This window comes from Pristiophorus japonicus, chromosome 4 (assembly GCF_044704955.1).
Source record: "Pristiophorus japonicus isolate sPriJap1 chromosome 4, sPriJap1.hap1, whole genome shotgun sequence".
Taxonomy (NCBI): Eukaryota; Metazoa; Chordata; class Chondrichthyes; family Pristiophoridae; genus Pristiophorus; species Pristiophorus japonicus.
Genome location: NC_091980.1, coordinates 218,930,195 through 218,949,874, shown reverse-complemented (window position 1 = coordinate 218,949,874; position 19,680 = coordinate 218,930,195). Strand labels below are relative to the sequence as shown.

The 19,680-nt window shown below is 41.4% G+C and overlaps 1 protein-coding gene across 8 annotated transcripts in view; it reads right to left on the bottom strand.

Annotated features, from left to right (window-relative positions):
- The window catches only part of ralgapa1 (Ral GTPase activating protein catalytic subunit alpha 1), a 298,072-nt gene that overhangs the window by 16,982 nt on the left and 261,410 nt on the right, over positions 1 to 19,680 (bottom strand). For 6 of the 8 annotated variants that reach the window (XM_070879109.1, XM_070879113.1, XM_070879106.1 and 3 more), the window contains 2 exons: positions 15,613 to 15,737; positions 14,828 to 14,859 (listed from right to left, as the gene is read on the bottom strand). In XM_070879109.1, coding sequence (XP_070735210.1) covers positions 14,852 to 14,859; positions 15,613 to 15,737 — 133 coding nt within the window. In that variant the 3' untranslated portion in view covers positions 14,828 to 14,851. Of the gene's footprint in view, positions 1 to 13,043; positions 13,139 to 14,827; positions 14,860 to 15,612; positions 15,738 to 19,680 lie in introns of those variants that run through there. The other 2 variants (XM_070879108.1, XM_070879112.1) reach the window with 2 other exon arrangements.

The following is a 19,680-nucleotide window of genomic DNA, read 5'->3' as shown; positions in this document are numbered from 1 at the left end:
TCCACCGTCAACCCTTTAAGTATCATTTGCCAGTCTATTCTAGCCAATTCACACCTCAAACCATCGAAGTTACCTTTCCTTAAGTTCAGGACCCTAGTTTCTGAATTAACTGTCACTCTCCATCTTAATAAAGAATTCTACCATGTTATGGTCACTCTTCCCCATGGGGCCTCGCACAAGATTGCTAATTAGTCCTTTCTCATTACACATCACCTAGTCCAGGATGGCCTGCTCCCTAATTGGTTCCTCGACATATTGATCTGGAAAACCATCCCTAATGCACTCCAGGAAATCTTCCTCCACCGCATTGCTATCAGTTTTGTTAGCCCAATCAATATGTAGATTAAAGTCACCCATGATAACTGCTGTATCTTTATTGCATGCATCCCTAATTTCTTGTTTGATTCTATCCCCAACCTCAATACTACTCTTTGGTGGTCTGTACACAACTCCCACTAGTGTTTTCTGCCCTTTGGTATTCAGTAGCTCCACCCATACCGATTCCACATCATCCAAGCTAATGTCCTTTCTTACTATTGCATTAATTTCTTCTTTAACCAGCAATGCCACCCCGCCTCCTTTTCCTTTCTGTCTACCCTTCCTAAATGTTGAATACCCCTGCATGTTGAGTTCCCAGCCTTGGTCACCCTGGAGCCATGTCTCCGTGATGCCAATTACATCATACCCGTTAACTGCTATCTGCGTAGTTAATTCGTCCACCTTATTCCGAATACTCCTCGCACAGAGCCTTCATGTTGGTCTTTCTAACACACTTTGCCCCTTTAGAATTTTGCTGTAATGTGGCCCTTTTTGCCTTCTGCCCTCCACTTTTACTTTTCTTCTTTCTATCGTTTGCTTCTACTCCCATTCTACTTCCTTCTGTCTCTCTGCATAGGTTCCCATCCCCCTGCCATATTAGTTTAACTCCTCCCCAACAGCACTTGCAAACACTCCCCCTAGGACATTGGTTCCGGTCTTGCCCAGGTGCAAACCATTTGGTTTGTACTGGTCCCACCTCCCCCAGAACCGGTTCCAATGTCCCAGGAATTTGAATCCCTCCCTTCTGCACCACTCCTCAAGCCACGTATTCATCTGAGCTATCCTGCGATTCCTACTTTGACTAGCACGTGGCACTGGTAGCAATCCTGAGATTACTACTTTTGAGGTCCTACTTTTTAAATTTAGCTCCTAGCTCCCTAAATTCGTCTATAACTAGTGTTACCTTCAATGTTATCTGCTCCTCTTGAGCACTGCACAATAAATTACAATAAATATAATTCAGCATTCTATTTATTCTGGTGATTACTGCTCCAGTGACTGATCATGTTGAGCCTCTAGAAGTCTTTAAACTGCAGCCGTAGCTAGTTTAACACGATTTATGGAATACTCATTTTTTTCTTCCTATATGCAGTACTTCACATTTGCACACATTGGGCCCAAAATTCAACAACATGCCGCTCACTATCACCGAAAAATATAAGTTTTGTCAAAAAATAAGTACATACCGCCCGAGAGAAGTTTCATGAGTGACATACCCGCCGAAACTGCATACCGTCTGGGAGAAGGTGCTTTTAAATGGATCTTAAGTGGGTGGTATGGACACAGGGCTGACAGGTTTGTTTGATATTACACAGATCTTTATAGTTCTCCACAGTATGATGCATTTTTAAATGGATTGCAGTATTTTCTAGTGTTAGGCAATAATGTAAATGGTCTAATAAAGCCTTATTTATTCCTTTATTAATGAACTATAACAACATTTTTATTAGTCTCTCATCTCCCCCCTCCCCACCACCAGTCTCACTCACCCACCCAGTCTCACTCTTCCTCCCCCCCACCCCACCCCCACAGCGATCACAGGTCGACAGTCTCTGGCCTCTCGTCGGTGCCTCTCGGGGGGGGGGGGGGGGCAGAGCTCAACAGCCGCGTGCGCACAACTCGAGATCTGATGATTCATGAGTCGGAAGGCCTCCCGAACCCACCATAGTCCGCCACCGCCTGCTGCACTCCGCTCCCGCTACCGCCAAAAAAAGCAGGATGAATCACTCTGCCCCAGTGGTACCGGGCGGTAAAAATTCATGCACCACCCTGGGTCGCTGAAAAACAGATGGAACTTGGGTTTCACCAAATTCGGGCCCATTAAATCTCATTCTTCTTTGTTCCGACAGTCACATATTTTGTCCGACTCACCCAGGGTTACCTTATCAAATTTAACTGGCCCTCCTAGTTTGATATTTGAGAGCTTCACCAGACTGCATTAGATTTCTGAATTAGAAACAGTTCAATTTCAACACCAAATCTCCGAGTACTCGCTTGGTATTTCTCTCTACTCCGATACAACTCCTAAAGGTATTCTTGCTACTTCCTACCTTTCAGCCAATTTCTTATCTATTCCTATACGTAGAACATTTCAGTTTTGTACAAAAATTTATAACTCATTGCATGCTCAGGTTTTGCATACACAATAGCATTTCAAAGTACAACATAAGTGCTATGTGAAGTAGCATTGTTTTAAAGTTGCTCTATTCTTTGGGATTTGGTGTACCTTTCATCTACCCACTCATTTCCACTGTAATCTGCTCCCCCAGTTCCGCTCATTCATACCATTAACATAGCCTCTGTTTTATTGTTTTCCAATATTACCTTTGTTATGTATGCAACACCTTGTAACCAGCATTCTACCGCCCACCAGAGGGCGCATCTGTTGGAAGTCCCAAGGGATCCCAGCATCCCTTGGGAGCAGTGCATATAAGCAGGCCTCCCATGCTGTGCCGGCACTCAGGAGTCAGAATAAAGATACTAAGGTCGCACTTACTCAAGTCTACAGTACTGTCATATTGCTTTATCTGGCGACGAGTAATAGATAACGAACCATCACGCGAAAATGCAGAAAACTGTTGGTATCCTGGAGAAATTCTCAGAAGGTGATGATTGGGAAGCCTTCGTGGAGCGACTCGACTAATACATTGTGGCCAAAGAGCTGGAAGGGAATGAGAATGCTGCCAAATGAAGGACGATCCTCCTCACCGTCTGCGGGGCAACAACCTACGGCCTCATGAAGAATCTTCTTGCCCCGCTGAAACCAACAACCAAATCGTATGAAGAACTGTGCACACTGGTCCGGGAGCACCTAAATCCGAAGGAGCGCGTTTTGATGGCAAGGTATCGATTTTATACATGTCAACGGTCTGAAGGCCAGGAAGTGGCGAGCTACGTCGCCGAACTAAGGCGCCTTGCAGGACATTGCGAATTCGGTGGATTACTGGAGCAAATGCTAAGAGACTTTTTTGTGCTTGGCATTGGCCATGAGGTTATCCTTCACAAACTATTGACTATTGAAACACCAAACCTGAGCAAAGCTATAACGATAGCCCAGGCATTTATGTCCACCAGCGATAACACCAAACAAATGTCGCAGCATAAAGATGCATCGGCAAGTACTGTACACAAAGTAATGTCGGTTTCAGGCAGGAATGCATACGGCAGAACGTACACGCCTGCAGCTGCACGACCTCAGATGACTCAGAGTCCGTCATTAAGTGTGAAATCGAGGCAATTAACACCTTGTTGGCACTGCTGAGGTGATCATCGAGCCCATCAATGCCGCTTCAAACACTGTGTGTGCAAAGGCTGTGGAACAATGGGACACCTCCAGCGAATGTGCAGATGAGCTGCAAACCCTGCAAACTACCACGTTGCAGAGGAAGACCGATCCATGGCGGATTAAACTGAACTAGAGACTCGAACCGAGGAGGCAGAAATGTACGGGGTACACACCTTCACCATGAAATGTCCACCGATCAGGTTAAAAGTTGAACTGAACGGAATTCCAGTATCCATGGAATTGGACACGGGTGCGAGTCAGTCTATGAGCAAAAAGGCCTTTGAGAGGCTGTGGTGCAACAAGGCACAAAGGCCCAAGCTGAGCCCTATTCATACCAAGCTGAGAACTTACACTAAAGAGCTGATCCCTGTATTTGGCAGTGCAGCAGTAAAAGTCTCCTATGATGGAGCGGTGCACGAACTACCACGATGGATTGTACCAGGAGATGGCCCCACACTGTTCGGCAGAAGCTGGCTGGGAAAAATCCACTGGAACTGGGACGATATCCGAGCGCTTTCGTCCGTAGATGACGCCTAATGTGCCCAGGTTTTGAGCCAGTTCCCGTCGTTGTTTGAGCCAGGCCTCGGAAATTTCTCTGGGGCGAAAGTGCAGATCAACTTGATTCCCTGTACACGACCCATCCACCACAAGGTACGTGCGGTGCCATACATGATGCGAGAGAAAGTGGAGATCGAGCTGAACAGGCTGCAATGAGAGGACATCATCGCACCGGTTGAGTTCAATGAGTGACCCAGTCCGATTGTTCCGGTTCTCAAGGGCGATGGCACGGTCAGAATTTGTGGGGACTATAAAATAACGATTAACCGTTTTTTACTGCAGGACCAGTACCCACTACCCAAGACAGACGACCTATTTGCGATGCTGGCAGGAAGGAAGATGTTCACCAATTGGACCTGACCTCGGCCTACATGACGCAGGAGCTGGCGGAATTTTTGAAAGGCCTCACCTGCATCAACACGCACAAAGGTCTGTTCATCTACAATAAATGCCCGTTTGGGATTCGATCGGCTGCGGCTGTTTTTCGAAGGAACATGGAGAGTCTGCTAAAGTCGGTTCCGCGCACCGTGGTTTTCCAGGACGACATATTGATCACAGGTCGGGACACCATCAAACACTTGCAGAAACTGGAAGAGGTTCTAAGTCGGCTAGATCGTGTGGGACTCAGGTTGAAACACTCGAAGTGTGTTTTTCTGGCGCCAGAGGTCGAGTTCTTAGGGAGAAGAATCACGGCAGACGGCATCAGACCCACCGACGCCAAGACGGAGGCCAACAAGAACGCTCCGAGACCACAGAATGTGATGGAGCTGCGGTAGTTCCTGGGGCTCCTCAATTATTTTGGTAATTTCCTACCTGGGTTAAGCACCTTGCTAGAACCGCTACTTGTGTTGCTACGTAAGGGAGATGACTGGGTATGGGGGAAATCACAAGAGACTGCTTTTGAGAAAGCCAGAAATCTGTTATGTTCCAACAAACTGCTTGTTCTGTATGACCCATGTAAAGGTTTAGTGCTTGCTTGCGATGCGTCTTTGTACGGGGTCGGGTGTGTGTTACAATAAGCAACTGAATCGGGAACATTGCAACCGGTCGCTTATGCGTCCATTTTGTCCAAGGCCGAAAGGGCCTACATAGCATGATTGAAAAAGAAGCTCTGGCATGCGTTTACGGGGTAAAAAAAATGCACCAGTATCTGTTTGGGCTTAAATTAGAGTTAGAAGCTGACCATAAGCCGCTCAATATTGCTATTCTCAGAGAGCAAAGGTATTAATACCAATGCCTCTGCTCGCATCCAAAGATGGATGCTCATGCTGTCTGCATATAACTATGTAATTCGCCACAGGCCAGGCAGAGAGAACTCTGATGCTCTCAGTTGGCTACCATTGCCCACCACTGGGGTGGATATGGTACAGCCTGCAGACTTGCTCTTGGTGTTGGATGCATTTGAAAACGAAAAGTCACCCGTTGCGGCCCGCCAGATCAGGACCTGGACCAGCCAGGATCCTTTACTGTCCCTTGTAAAAAAAAAACTGTGTCCTCCATGGGAGCTGGTCCAGCGTCCCAGCGGAGATGCATGACGAGATCAAGCCGTTCCAGCGGTGCAAAGAAGAAATGCCCATACAGGCGGACTGTCTTTTGTGGGGAAATTGCGTGGTTTTGCCTAAGGCAGGGAAACGTTCATATGCGACCCACCCAGGCATAGTAATGATGAAAGCTATAGTCAGATCCCATGTGTGGTGGCCCGGCATTGACTTAGATTTGGATGGAGTCTTGCGTGCGCCAATGCAACACTTGCTCTCAACTGAGCGATGCATCCAGGGAGGTACCGCTAAGTTTGTGGCCATGGCCCTCCAAACCGTGGTCTAGGATCCACGTTGACTTTGTTGGCCCGTTTCTAGGCAAAATGTTTTTGGTTGTTGTGGATGCTTATTCAAAATGGATTGAGTGTGTAATAATGTCTCTAAGCACGTCCACTGCCACCATCAAAAGCCTACGGGCCATGTTTGCCGCGCACGGCCTGTCTGATGTCCTTGTCAGAGACAATGGGTCGTGCTTCACCAGCGCTGAATTCAAGGAATTCATGACCCGCAATGGGATCAAGCACGTCACATCTGCCCCGTTCAAGCCCGCATCCAACGGCCAGGCAGAATGGGCAGTCCAAACCATCAATCAAAGCTTGAAATGCATGTTGGAAGGCTCCCTGCAGACCCACCTGTCCCGAGTCCTGCGCAGCTACCGCACAAGACCCCACTTGCTCACCGGGATTCCCCCTGTCGAACTGCTCATGAAAAGGACACTCAAAACAAGGCTCTCTCTAGTCCACCCTGATCTCCATAATCATATCGAGGGCAGGCGGCAACAAAGCATGTACCATGATCGCGCAAGTTTGTCACGCGATATTGAAGTCAATGACCCTGTATTTGTACTCAACTATGGACATGGTCCCAAATGGCTGCTGGCACTGTCGTAGCCAAAGAAGGGAGTAGGGTGTTTGAGGTCAAACTCGCAAATGGGCTAACTTGCAGAAAGCATTTGGACCAAACCAAACTGCGATTCACAGACAGCCACGAGCAACAAGAGGACACCACCAACTTCAACCCTCCGACACACAAACAAGTGGCAACCGACATCACGGTTGACCACGAAGCCGAACTCATCATCCCCAGCAAGGCCAGCTGCGCAGCAGCCCAGCGAAGGTCCAACCAACTCACCTGCACCTGTGTTTGTACCGAGACGATCGACTAGGGTGCGGAAAGCCCCAGATCACTTCACCCTGTAAATAAGTGTACTATTGACTTTGGGGGGGGGGGGGGGGGGGTGGGGGAGAGTGATGTTATGTATGCAACACCTTGTAACCAGCATTCTACTGCAACCAGAGGGCGCATCTGTTGGAGTCCCAAGGGATCCCAGCATCCCTTGGGAGCACTGCATATAAGCAGGCCTCCCGTGCTGTGCCAGCACTCTGGAGTCAGAATAGAGACACTAAGGTCACACTTACTCAAGTCCACAGTACTCCGTCACATTGCTTTCTTTGAGACATAACAACCTTCTTCCTAATTTCCTTAAAAAAATTGTTTTTCATATAAACAATTTTGATTAAAGCTTTATCTTGCTTTCCCCGCTCGAGTAAAAGCTTAAAAAGAATCTTAATTTGCTTCTTCATTTATCTTTCACTTCAGCTTAAAATTAGGTCTCTGGAAATCCAATGTTCTAGATTTAATAAGCCTTGCTACAGTTTATCACGGTCAAATCTTTACTCATTATGATTATTGGTATGTAAGCATTTCCCAGTATCTCAAGTTTATTACTAAATACTGGGTGAAGTACAGCCTCTTTTCTGGTATTTTGTTTTACGATGATGCATCAAAAAGCTGTTTCATATTAGCTCCATGTTATTAACTTCCCTTTTAAAAAAAATCCTCACTATCATTCCACTCAGCTTCTAGGCAATCTGAACCACTTAGAATATGCATCTACTTTTTCTGCAATGATTTCCTTATTTTCTCAAAAACTTTACATTAGTTGCATCACTTTACAAAAGAACATAAGAACGTAAGAAAAAGGAGCAGGAGTATGCCATCTGGCCCCTCTGCTCCACCATTCAATCTTAGCCTCAACTCCACTTCCCTGCCCTCTCCCCATAACCCTGGACTCCCTTATCCTTCAAAAATTTGTCCATCTCCACCTTAAATATATTCAATAACCCAGCCTCATTCCAAAGATTCACAAACCTCAGAGAAGAAATTCCTCCTCATTTCTGTTTTAAATGGACTCCTTATTCTGAGACTATGCCCCCTAGTTCTAGATTCCCCCATGAGAGGAAACATCCTCTCTGCATCTACCCTGTCAAGCCCCCTCAGAATCTTATACGTTTCAATAAGATCCCCTCTCAGTCTTCTAAACTCCAATGTGTATCGGTCCAACCTGCTCAACCATTCTTCATATGCCAACATCTTCATCTCGGGAATCAACCTCGTGAACCTTCTCTCAGCTGTCTCCAAAGCAAGTATATCCCAATACTGCACGCAGTACTCCAGGTGTGGTCTCACCAACACCCTGTACAGTTGTAGCAGGACTTTTTTACTTTTATACTCCATCCTCCTTGCAATAAAGACCAACATTCCATTTGTTTTTCTAATTACTTGCTGTACCTGCATGCTTCATGTACAAGGACCCCCAGGTCTCTCTATACTGCAGAATTTATAATCTCTCCCCATTTAAATAATAATTTGCTTTTTAATTTTTTCTGCAGAAGTGGATAACCTCACACTTTCCCACATTATACTCAATCTGCCAAATATTTGCCCACTCACTCAGCCTGTCTATATCCCTTTGCAGATTTTTTGTGTCCTCCTATCTTTGTATCAGCAGCAAATTGGGCTACATTACTCTCAATCCCTTCATTAATATAGACTGTAAATAGTTGAGGCCCCAGCACTGATCCCCAAGGCACCCCACTAGTTACAATTTGCTAACCTGAAAATTACCCATTTATCCCGACTTTGTTTTCTGTTAGTTAGCCAATCCTTTATCCATGCTAATATATTACCCTCAACCCCGTGAGCTTTTATCTTGTGCAGTAACCTTTTATTTGGCACCATATCGAATGCCTACTGGAAATCCAAATACACATCTACTGGTTTCCCTTTATCCATCCTGCTCATTACATCCTCAAAGAACTCCAGCAATTTTGTCAAACATGATTTCCCTTTCATAAACCATGCTGACTCTGCTTGACTGCATTATGATTTTCTAAATGTCCTGCTACTACTTCCTCAATAATAGACTCCAGCATTTTCCCAATGACAGATGTTAGGCTAACTGGTCTATAGTTTCCTGTTTTCTGTCTCCCTCCTTTCTTAAACAGAGGCGTTACATTTGCAGTTCTTCAGTCCGCTGGGACCTCTCCAGAATCCAGGGAATTTTGGTAGATTACAACCAATGCATCCACTATCTCTGTAGCCACTTCTTTTAAGACCGTAGAATGGAGGCTAACAGGTCCAGGGGACTTGTCCACCTTTAGTCCCATTAGTTTTCTTAGTATTTTTCAAAAAGGAGTTAGATGTAGTTCTTACTACTAGGGGGATCAAGGGGTATGGCGAGAAAGCAGGAATGGGGTACTGAAGTTGCATGTTCAGCCATGAACTCATTGAATGGCGGTGCAGGCTAGAAGGGCCGAATGGCCTACTCATGCACCTATTTTCTATGTTTCTATGTTTTTCTCTAGTGATAGTGATTGTTTTAAGCTTCCCCACCCCCACCTTGATGTTCAATTTTTGGGATGCTTTTAGTGTCTTCTACTGTGAAGACCGATACAAAATATTTGTTCAAAGTCTCTGCCAGTTCCCTGTTTCCCATTATTAATTCCCCAGTCTCAACCTCCAAGAGACCAACGTCTACTTTAGCTACTCGTTTCCTTTTTATATACTTGCAGAAGCTCTTACTGTCTGTTTTAATATTTCTTGCTAGTTTACTCTCATAAAAAAAAATGATAGAGAAGGAAGATAGTTTAAGTCATCCTTTGCTGGTTTCTAAAAATTTCCCAATCCTCTGGCTTTCCACTATTTTTTGCAACATTGGATGCCTTTATTTTCAATTTGATACCATCCTTTACTTCCTTAGTTAGCCACGGATGATTCATCCTTCTCTTAGAGTCTTTCTCATAGGAATATATCTTTGCTGAGAGTTATAAAATATCACCGTAAATGTTTGCCACTGGTTATCTACCATCTTACCCTTTAATTTATTTTCCCAGTCTTTTTACCATTTTTCCCTACTCAGACCCCACTTTCTGATGCACTCTTATGTTTACATGCTCTGTCCCTTCCATTCGCACTTTGCTGATCATTACCCTAATTGCTACCCTGCACTATTGCCTTCTCCTTTCTCTGACTTTTTAAATTTCCGCTCACCGAATTCTCCCCCCCACACTCTAATTAGTTTAAAGCCCTATCTACAACCCTAGTTATTCAATTCGCCAGGACACTGGTCCCAGCCTGGTCCAAATGAAGCCCGTCTTGACTGAATAGTTCCCTCTTATCCCAGTACTGGTTGCTCCCTCTTATCCCAGTCTGCACGATCCTACAAATCCCGTGGGAGGACAGACGCACCAACATTAGTGTCCTCGACCAGGCCAACATCCCCAGCATTGAAGCACTGACCACACTTGATCAGCTCCGCTGGGCAGGCCACGTTGTCCACATGCCAGACACAAGACTCCCAAAGCAAGCACTCTACTCGGAACTCATTCATGGTAAACGAACCAAGGGTGGACAGAGGAAATGTTACAAGGACACCCTCAAAGCCTCCCCAATAAAGTGCGGCATCCCCACCGACACCTGGGAGTCCCTGGCCAAAGACCGCCCTGAGTGGAGGAAGTGCAACCGGGAGGGCGCTGAGCGTCTCGAGTCTCATCGCCAAGTGCATGCAAAAAACAAGCGCAGGCAGCGGAAGGAACGCACGGCAAACCTGTCCCACCCTCCCTTACCCTCAACGACTGTCTGTCCTACCTGTGGCAGGGATTGTGGCTCTCGTATTGGACTGTTTAGCCACCTAAGGACTCATTCTAAGAGTAGAAGCAAGTCTTCCTCGATTCCGAGGGACTGTCTATGATGATGACTGGTGCCAGTGCCCCATGTATTGAACTCATTTCTCCCACAAGAGTCTTTGAACCACGGGCTTATCTCGCTGATCTTATTTACCCTATGCAAATTTGCTCGTGGCTCAGGTAATTCTGGCAATCGATGATAATTCCAGTTGTCATGGATTTCCACCCAAATTCAATCCTTCTTTTATTTGAAGTTATATTAACACTCAGCTACATTATTTTAAATCTAATGGAAAATAAATGATGTTGTCACTGAAAAAATAAGAAAATGTACTATGAATTGAAGAAAATTAAAGGAGAGAAATATAAGAAAATGAGTGTTAGAATAATTAAAACTTGACAAATAAAAAAAAATGTAGCAATCTCGCTTCCTTGCAGAATAAAAATTACGACCAGACATTATATATATCTATATAAATATACATACACACATTTACATAAGAGTATTGCACTACAGACAGTTTACAAAAGACTGAAAGAAAGAAGAGAGGAAGAAAGAAAGGAATGAGTTGAAGCAAGAAAGATTAAAAGGGAGATCAAGAAGAAAAATCTCAGTTTCTTAATACATTTCATTTGTAAGGTGTCAAATCAAGCAACTAAAAACAAGATTGTATGGACTAGCTTGTAGCACACCCTGTGTATTATAGCGTACATAATCTTGATAAGTCTGCACCATTTGGTTTGCTATATTCAAGAATTTCAGGTCACCAAGGCAGAAATTACGAATTTAAAACAAGTTCGCTATTCCTACTGCCGATGTTAGAAAAAGTTCACCAATAGCTCAGTGGTTATATGCAAACTCTGATGAAGTACCAAGCTATACGTGAGCAACAAAATCTCTGGTGTGTTCTGAATCAGCTAATCTCCAGGCAGGGGGCACTAAAACTGGCATCAGTCTCCTTAAATTGGGGACAGGGGAAAAGAGAAAAAAATATTGAAAGGACTTCCAGTCCTGATTTCTATCTCCTGCCGACTGTTAGAAAGAATGAATGTGTGGATTTTGGATAAGAATATATTGGTCTTCGCAATAATGACCCCCCCACAGCTGAATAGATTCTTGCCATTCACTGTCTAGGCTCACACATGATGAACTGCTACTTGGCTAAGGTACCAGGGGGCTGCCAGTGTCCATGGAACTGTCGTCCAACATCAGTCACTGCCTTCAATATAGGAGGAAAGAAAATTAGGTAAAAACGAATGTCAGACATTGAGACTATTGTTATTTTTTTCCCCAACAGTTAGTTTTAAAGCTGGTTAAAATATAAAATATTTAGGAGCAGCACCTGGAGTGGAAGATAGGAGAGAGGGAAAATGATTTTAAGTTTAATTGGTTTAAATCATTTAAAGAACAGCTGTAGATAATACTCTCATCACTTCACTATCTATTAACATCGCTGATCCTTCTGGTACTAGTGGTAATCACTTGACCTGTTTTAAACCAACATGATTGCTTATTTCCTCGTCCAGCATGATGGTAGGGCAACCCTTTCAAACTGCTTTGTCAAACTGATGTGACACACAGGGTTGGAAATTCCCCAACCTTGTGCCAGGTTTTGCACCGTTTTGGGCGGAAAATTCCCTGAACTCTTGCGCCGGTGGTTTTGAAATACCGCGGGGGAGTGGACCACCGGCGTACAAGACTGGAAAAAGTGCTTTCGCCTGATATTTGACTCAGCGGTGACCCGTAGATAGGACCAAAAAAACTGCCGGGGAAAAACCTGCGTTGCAGCCCTTGGAATGGCAGTAAGTATGAAGACCTGCAAAAAAGGTAAGTTAAAGTTTTTATTTTTAAATTATTTTTCAGCGATTCGCTAGAAAAGAGTCTTGTGAATGTTGTGATTTTCTTGGATTTTTGTGTGTTTTTCCCCCCTCCCTAGGCCCAACTTGCAGCGGTTTCAACCTCGGAGAAAAGTTGCAGAAAATTTGTGGTTTGCGCCACGAATCCTCGTGCAACACCGATTTTTCCCGCAAGGTGCATTTTTACTCAAATGTTAAGCCTTGAAATCAGAGCGGAGTCATAGCGTTTTTTTTCCACCAAAAATACCGCTATGACCAAAAATTGAATTTCTAGCCCACAGAGTTTATATCCACACAGAAAACAAAATGAAAGACAAAACTATGAACAAGAAGAATCTAGAAAAGAAACTGGTTTCAAGTTTTCATTAATAAGTCCCCAAACAACTGAGAAGATTTACAAAGATTTAGTAAGAAGTACTGCCTTGTAGGACACCTTAGGTTCTGGATACACAATTAGATTCAGTACAATATATAACACATGTATTTGTGGTATTATTTCTTCAAAGAAACCAATTTATGGGACAATAAGAACTGACATGGTTTTCACTGCGATCTGTAAATCCTTGCCATCAGCACCAATGTGGTAACATTGTAAAGACCAACTGTTTTTTTTTCTGCAAAGGAACCAAATTATTTAAAATGGAGGGGAAAGAAGAAATACATTCATGAACTAATCGATGATATTTTGCACCAATGCAAGGGATAACACATAACAAGTTACTATTGACCATTTACCATTTCATATTTTGGGTATACTCAAATAAAAGTCTTCATAAATGTCCTCAATTCTATGATTATTTCCTGTCTAGCTGTTGGAGATGGGTGCATGAGGGAGGTTGTGGTAACCCCCTGATGAAAGTATTTATAAAATGTTTCTAAACAATCAGGATGGTTTAATGTATAGTAATGAGACTGCATCTAGTTATAAATGGACCAGTGTGTTTTGGGTATCCAGGGATAATTTAAAAATAAGATTAATTTGGGAATTCATTCAAAATGATAGCACAAATGCTACACACTGAAATTTAATTGGCTAAAAATGTTGTTCCAACTTAAGACTTTTAAACCGTAAGCATTTAGAAATGGGCTTAGCTTTCATATTATTAATAACTTACTAACAATTAAGCAACACAATGTTCATTAAACTAACTCCAACATAAAATGTTATCTTTAAACTAAAATGCTATATCTGTCTGTTCCACTTTATTTTATAGTGAGGATGTAAAAGTTCTCAGGCATGATTACCGTATTGTGTTTGGATGAAACTATAACGTATTCCTACTTGTGCATATTAATAATTTTTCAGTGATCATAAGCTTATCTTCTGAGTGGTCCAGCATACTATGGTGTCTTTTGAAAGCTTTAGAAATAGTTGCTTTTAAATTAAAAGATCCGTAGTTTAAAAATAGATGGGAATGAAATAAATCTTAAATTTTGGACTGATCAATAATAGCAGTATATAGTAGAACTTGTCCAAAGACCCTTCATCTGGTAAACTGTTTTAAAAAAAAAAAAAGTCTTCTACTTTACAAAAATACAAAGAACTATGATTAACTTTTATTTTTGTTGATCTGTTTTTGAATATTTATTAAAACAGTGAACATTATTGAAATCATTAGGGAAATCTCCTGGGAGGAATTACAATGCGTGGAAGCTAAAGTATTACAGAGATATGGTTATTAGTTCGGAGGGCTTCAGCAATCAGGTCATTTTAACTCTATATTAATTAATATTTCCTCACACCATCAGGTTCAGTAACTCCTCCAAGCCACTTCTCAATAAAGTCATCAGCACTCATTACTTTAAGAAAAATAATTTAGAAACATGTACAAAAGGGAACAATTCTTTGTAATAGGAGATTAAATAATATATTTTTTTTAGAAAAAAAGAGCCAAAGATAGTGAAATGCCCTGTTTAAACATTGTTCTAGTTATAAACCTTATCCATGATTTTATTGCATCTAAAAACGTATTTTTTATATAGCACACTTACTGCTGACATTAGTGATATATATATATAAGTTGCTTCTGGTTCATGCAAGAGGGAAACAAAAGAGCACAAAGATGTTATTTATCAAAATTAGCCTGGATTGTTAAACATGTTTCAGTGTTGAAAGGTTAGTATGACGTGCAGGCCTGGTTAGTCGAAGAAAATACTTTAAACAAAGCACTTAGGAAATCCCTTTTAGTGTGAAGATTCATTTTAGTGTGAACAGAACATCAGAAAAGTTTGCTTTAAACTGTTAAGTGTTTAGTGTTCTGATAGGAAGTCACCTGAACGTAAGCTCTCTCACTGAATCTTACCTTTTGATTTATAGAACTGACATTTTAATGATCTAAAGGGGAAAATAAAACAATGAAAATAATCACTTTGACACAAGGTAGATATGCACAGGATAGGAAGGCTTTGAGTTAGCCATTTTTATAAATATCGAAGTTGGTTGAAAATACCATTTGATATCAATCGACCAGAAATCCAAGACTATAAAACAACCTATGAATGACAACAACGCAGCAACACCATTTTAATTCTCAATTGTTCCATTCTTGGACAAAGTTTAAAAAAGCTTGCTATAAATTTTAGGAAATGCTATCAACTATATTTTTAAGTCTATTTTTTAAAAAAAGGCAGAGATAAATCTTATTCATTTAATTTAAAACAAAATGCAAAACAGAAAAGCCTTTTTCTTGAATGAGAAATTATAAATTATTTGTAATAATTCCACAGAAAGGACAATTCCTCTTGTCTATTTCGGTGAATCCTGAAAATAGCTGTACATATAGATTTACATTACACTACAATTTTTCTACAAGACCATAAAGATGAATTGTAGTTACCAATCAGTCCATCCAGACATTCTAGATAGTCAATACCATAAATTAAAGTTAGGAAAAAAGGTACAACAGATTTCTGGTCTTTAAAAAAAAAAGTGACAGAAGTGCTTGCAATTAAAGCAACAGTAATATTATATAATGTTTATTAGTAATCAAATGCTAAAAAGAAATGAGAGAACTGTAAATAATATGGAACTGTGTGGGAATTCACTCATTATGAATTCAAACTCTTGAGATAAAATATTTGCTGTTACCTGAATCAGACAGTAAGTGGTGACATGGGGCTGGACAGAAGACCTGGGCAGCAAAATCCTCAAAAGTGGTTGGTTCCTGATGGTGTTGCACAATTGTTTCCAGGTATCGAGCTCGCTCCTCATAGCTGACATTCGAGTTAAGTATAAACAAACCAATTAAACTAACCAGCATACAAAAGTTCAAAGTGGGCAAATATATACTTTAACCATCCATGAGAATTTTCACCATAAGAAATGCTTGGAAACATCCTGACTTGGTACCTCAATACAGTTTACAAAGAATATTTTTGAAATATTAGTGAATGCGAGAAAATCAGAATAACTGCTAGCTTCTCTCCTGCATTTAAACAATAAAATGAAGTGGCATTGGTTAAATGCAGGGAAAAGCTCCCTCTACATTTTCCCGAGAATGCACTTCAATCTCCACAGCAGGGAGGGTATATCCTTTTATATTACCACTGACATTTCTAGTTCTCATATTATTAAGGCCACTCCAGTTCTCATACTAATAGGTAATGGCTCTGTCGGCAAGATCAAATAATGTTGCTTAGTAATCAAATCCTGAATTATGGGCAGATTTATGCTGTAGATTCAGTAACTACAATTAAATTAAGATTGCTCAAATTCATTTCACTTGAGGAAAATTTGAGATCAAAAGGAATTTTCTCTCTCTCATAAATCCCAAAAGCAACTCTCCAGTTGATAAAATAATGGAGCATGCTGGCTCAGAGAACAGAAATGCAGGTCAAATAGCGTTTCATACAACTGTACTTGCTACTTGAATTAACATTACAATGAGCAGTTGACTTTGGTAAAAAGGATATATAATAAACATGGGCAAAACTTTGTATTAGTTGCATGAATATAGAAAGTTATTAAATATCACATCTTGTATAATCCAAACTACAGTGGAGAACATGCCTCAGCAGCTATCTTTACACTGGAATGACTAGAGAATACCAGCTTTGAAATAAAACATATTTACAGTCACAGTTGAATTGAAAGAAAACAGGCAGGAATAAGTTAGTTTCCATTAAAATACACGAGGCAACATGTTCTTGCACAGGGCTTAAATTGTAAAAAAAAAATTCTATATAGAAAAGGTGGCTCAAAGACAGAAAATATTTCCGCTACTTCAAATCAACAGCTACGCAACAGACTGTCTAAATTTGGAGAAGGTAACAAAGTACAATTATCAGAGAAAAATAAGCGTGCTGATGACATGATGTGCAGTTCCTGCTTTCAAAAACTTGTTAAATAGCATCCCACAATTTTTAAATGCATGCTGGTGAATCAATTTCTTCTGTGGTACTGTTTTATGTTTATTATAGAACAAAATCATTTGTGAACACTCAGTAATGCGACGTGGGAGGGGGGGGGGGGGGCGGTGGACAACTAATTAAGAGTTCATGCAATGGTTTTATATAAATGCAAGCTGGAACTTGCTGAGAACATGCAGTCATTCCAAAACTTGAAAGTATTTAATGTAAGGAACATGGGATTAAATCAAGAGATTGTATGAGCTATACTCAGGAGATATCAATTTTGGACCAAGGCTATCTTTGCTTTTTCTGAATACAAGCATCTATGACAAGATTCTGTGGGCACCACCTCATGCTCTTAGTTCATTAGGTCTGTGTTTCAATTGATACTATGCTGATTTTGAAGTTTCAAATAAAGAAACATTCACAAATTGAATGTATGGCTTGTACATGGCAATTTATATTTTAAAAATTGGAGGATTGAACGAGCTAATGATGCAACAGTTTAGTTTATATTCCATCTTTCTTTAGAATTGCAGAACAAAGTCAAATTGTTGGTTGTATTTCCTATACACTACTTAGATTTATTCTGTGAACATCTTTCAAATGTTGGACATGTGCTGGAAGTAATATTACAATGCCATTATGCTATCATTTTTGCATGAATAGGAAATATTTCTGGATGTGTAATGTCATGGCATCGACATTGCAACTCAGGAGTCAAGTCGTGGTCTGACTCAAAAGTGCACTGAAGCCAGAGGTGCAAGACCATCTTTAGTAGCTTTGTGTGAAGCCACATTTAGAAAATATACAGCCTTATCTATTGGTTGTGCCACTTTATCAAACTTATTTCTACAGATGGTTCCAGTCTCAGGTAGGGTCCAAAATTCCAACACCAAGAATAAAACAGCCATCAGTGCAGTGAAGCTTATAGTTAGGCATCAAAAATTATTTCTTTTTAAAGGGGGGAGAATTTTTTGGGGAGAATTACTTTCACATCTGTAGTGGATAATGGCAAGCTATAAATAAATAGGCCATCATCTAAGCTGTGGTATTTCCCCATGTCCCTTCTGATTACATTCTGGTATTGCGGCCCAGTTCTTTTGAGGAAGGCAGGAGTACAACATCTCTTTTTGCCTAATTGCGTCACATACAAGCTGCTTTTATATTGATGAACAACCACTTCCTGCAGCCCCAGTGCTCCTGCCCATAGCTGACAAGCTGATAAAGGTAAAATGGCAATTTATTTTAGTCTTATGACCAAATCCAGTTCTCCTTAGGATCTTAATGCCTGCTGCTGGTCTTACTCAAGTGACTGGTGGCAGCGTAATTTGCGTGCATTTCAACCCCCCTTGATGGTATATTACCACTTATGCATCACTGTTATTACAACATCACAATACTGTATAACTAACTTTATTGAATTATTACGTTGCTTTGTGCACAGGCAATGATCAATTCAACACAACTGCTTTGCACATGTGCAGGCACAGCGTAACACTTGCTGCCAGTTCAGAGGAAGAATGGTGCCACAAGTGTTATGTAAATTTGGGAGGCACTTTTAGGCTATTCACCTGAATCCTGGCCTGGACTATAAAAGGGGGTACAAAATCTTCAAGATCTGCAGAATATCTGAGTAGTAGTCAGGTGGAACCACATTTATGAAATGAGAAAGATTGGACCAGCAACAGGCATCTTAACAGAAAATGGGATGAGTTTGTCAGTTTGACTCAACAGTGCCAAAACACTTGTTTTTTGGCTGTGAAGCAAGAGAATGATGGATTATTTGTGAAAGCATGCAAATTAACCCTTAAATCTGTTCTGTACACAAGAGTTGAGAAAAACACTTAGTATGTTGACAAATGGGCTTTTCACAGGATGAGAGATACAGATACAGAGTGCCAGAAAGATATAGCATGAAACAGTGCATGAGAGAGAAAGAGCATGAGAGAGAGAGAGAGAGAGAGAGAGAGAGAGAGAGAGAGAGAGAGAGAGAGAAGCCAAGAGTCTCAAATCAACATTTTCTCTTGAAAGGAAGCACAGGTTGGATAAAGTTACTGCACTTTTTCTAGTCTGTATGATTTTACTTGTTCACTGCATTAACCAACTGAGCCATGAATGAACCAACAAACCAATTCTGCACGTACTGATCTATTTGTGCAATTTAAAAAGTAAAAGTTGAGACACTTCGGAAATGGATAATTTTTGGGGAGTAATCCCAGATAATCACAACTAAACAAATTTAGTATCGTGGTCATACTGGCTCTAGTACCAGCTGTGAGGATGAAAGCAGTTTTCAATATATACTGTTAATATTAAAATTAAAATTGCAGTGCTGAAAACTTTGGGCCGGATTTTCGGCTTTTGGGGTTTTTTGACGAAAATGGTAGTGATATGTGAAACTTACCATTTTCGCTGCACTACCGTTTTTAGACTTTCGGCCTTTCCATCTGCGCCAGGGGCCCATCGGTAAGGGAGGCGTTGCACACGCATTCGCGGCGCAAAACGTGAGTTTCGGCAATTTTAGTCTGGGGCCGGGAGGGGTAAAAAAATTCCAAAAAACATTCCTAAAACATTTACAAGACCCTTAACTATCTAATCTCTGCAAAAACAAATGAAAAAATAAAAATGTAACTTACCTTTTTTGCAGGTTTTTATACTTACCGCTGCTGGTAGGGCTGCACTGACAATTTGACCTGTCGCTATTTTGAGCCCGGCGTACCGGAGAGTGCTGAAACTCGGGCACAAACGCAATCCGAGTCGCTGCATGTCGGCGCACCTCGAAAGTGCTGCTGCAAACAGGTAC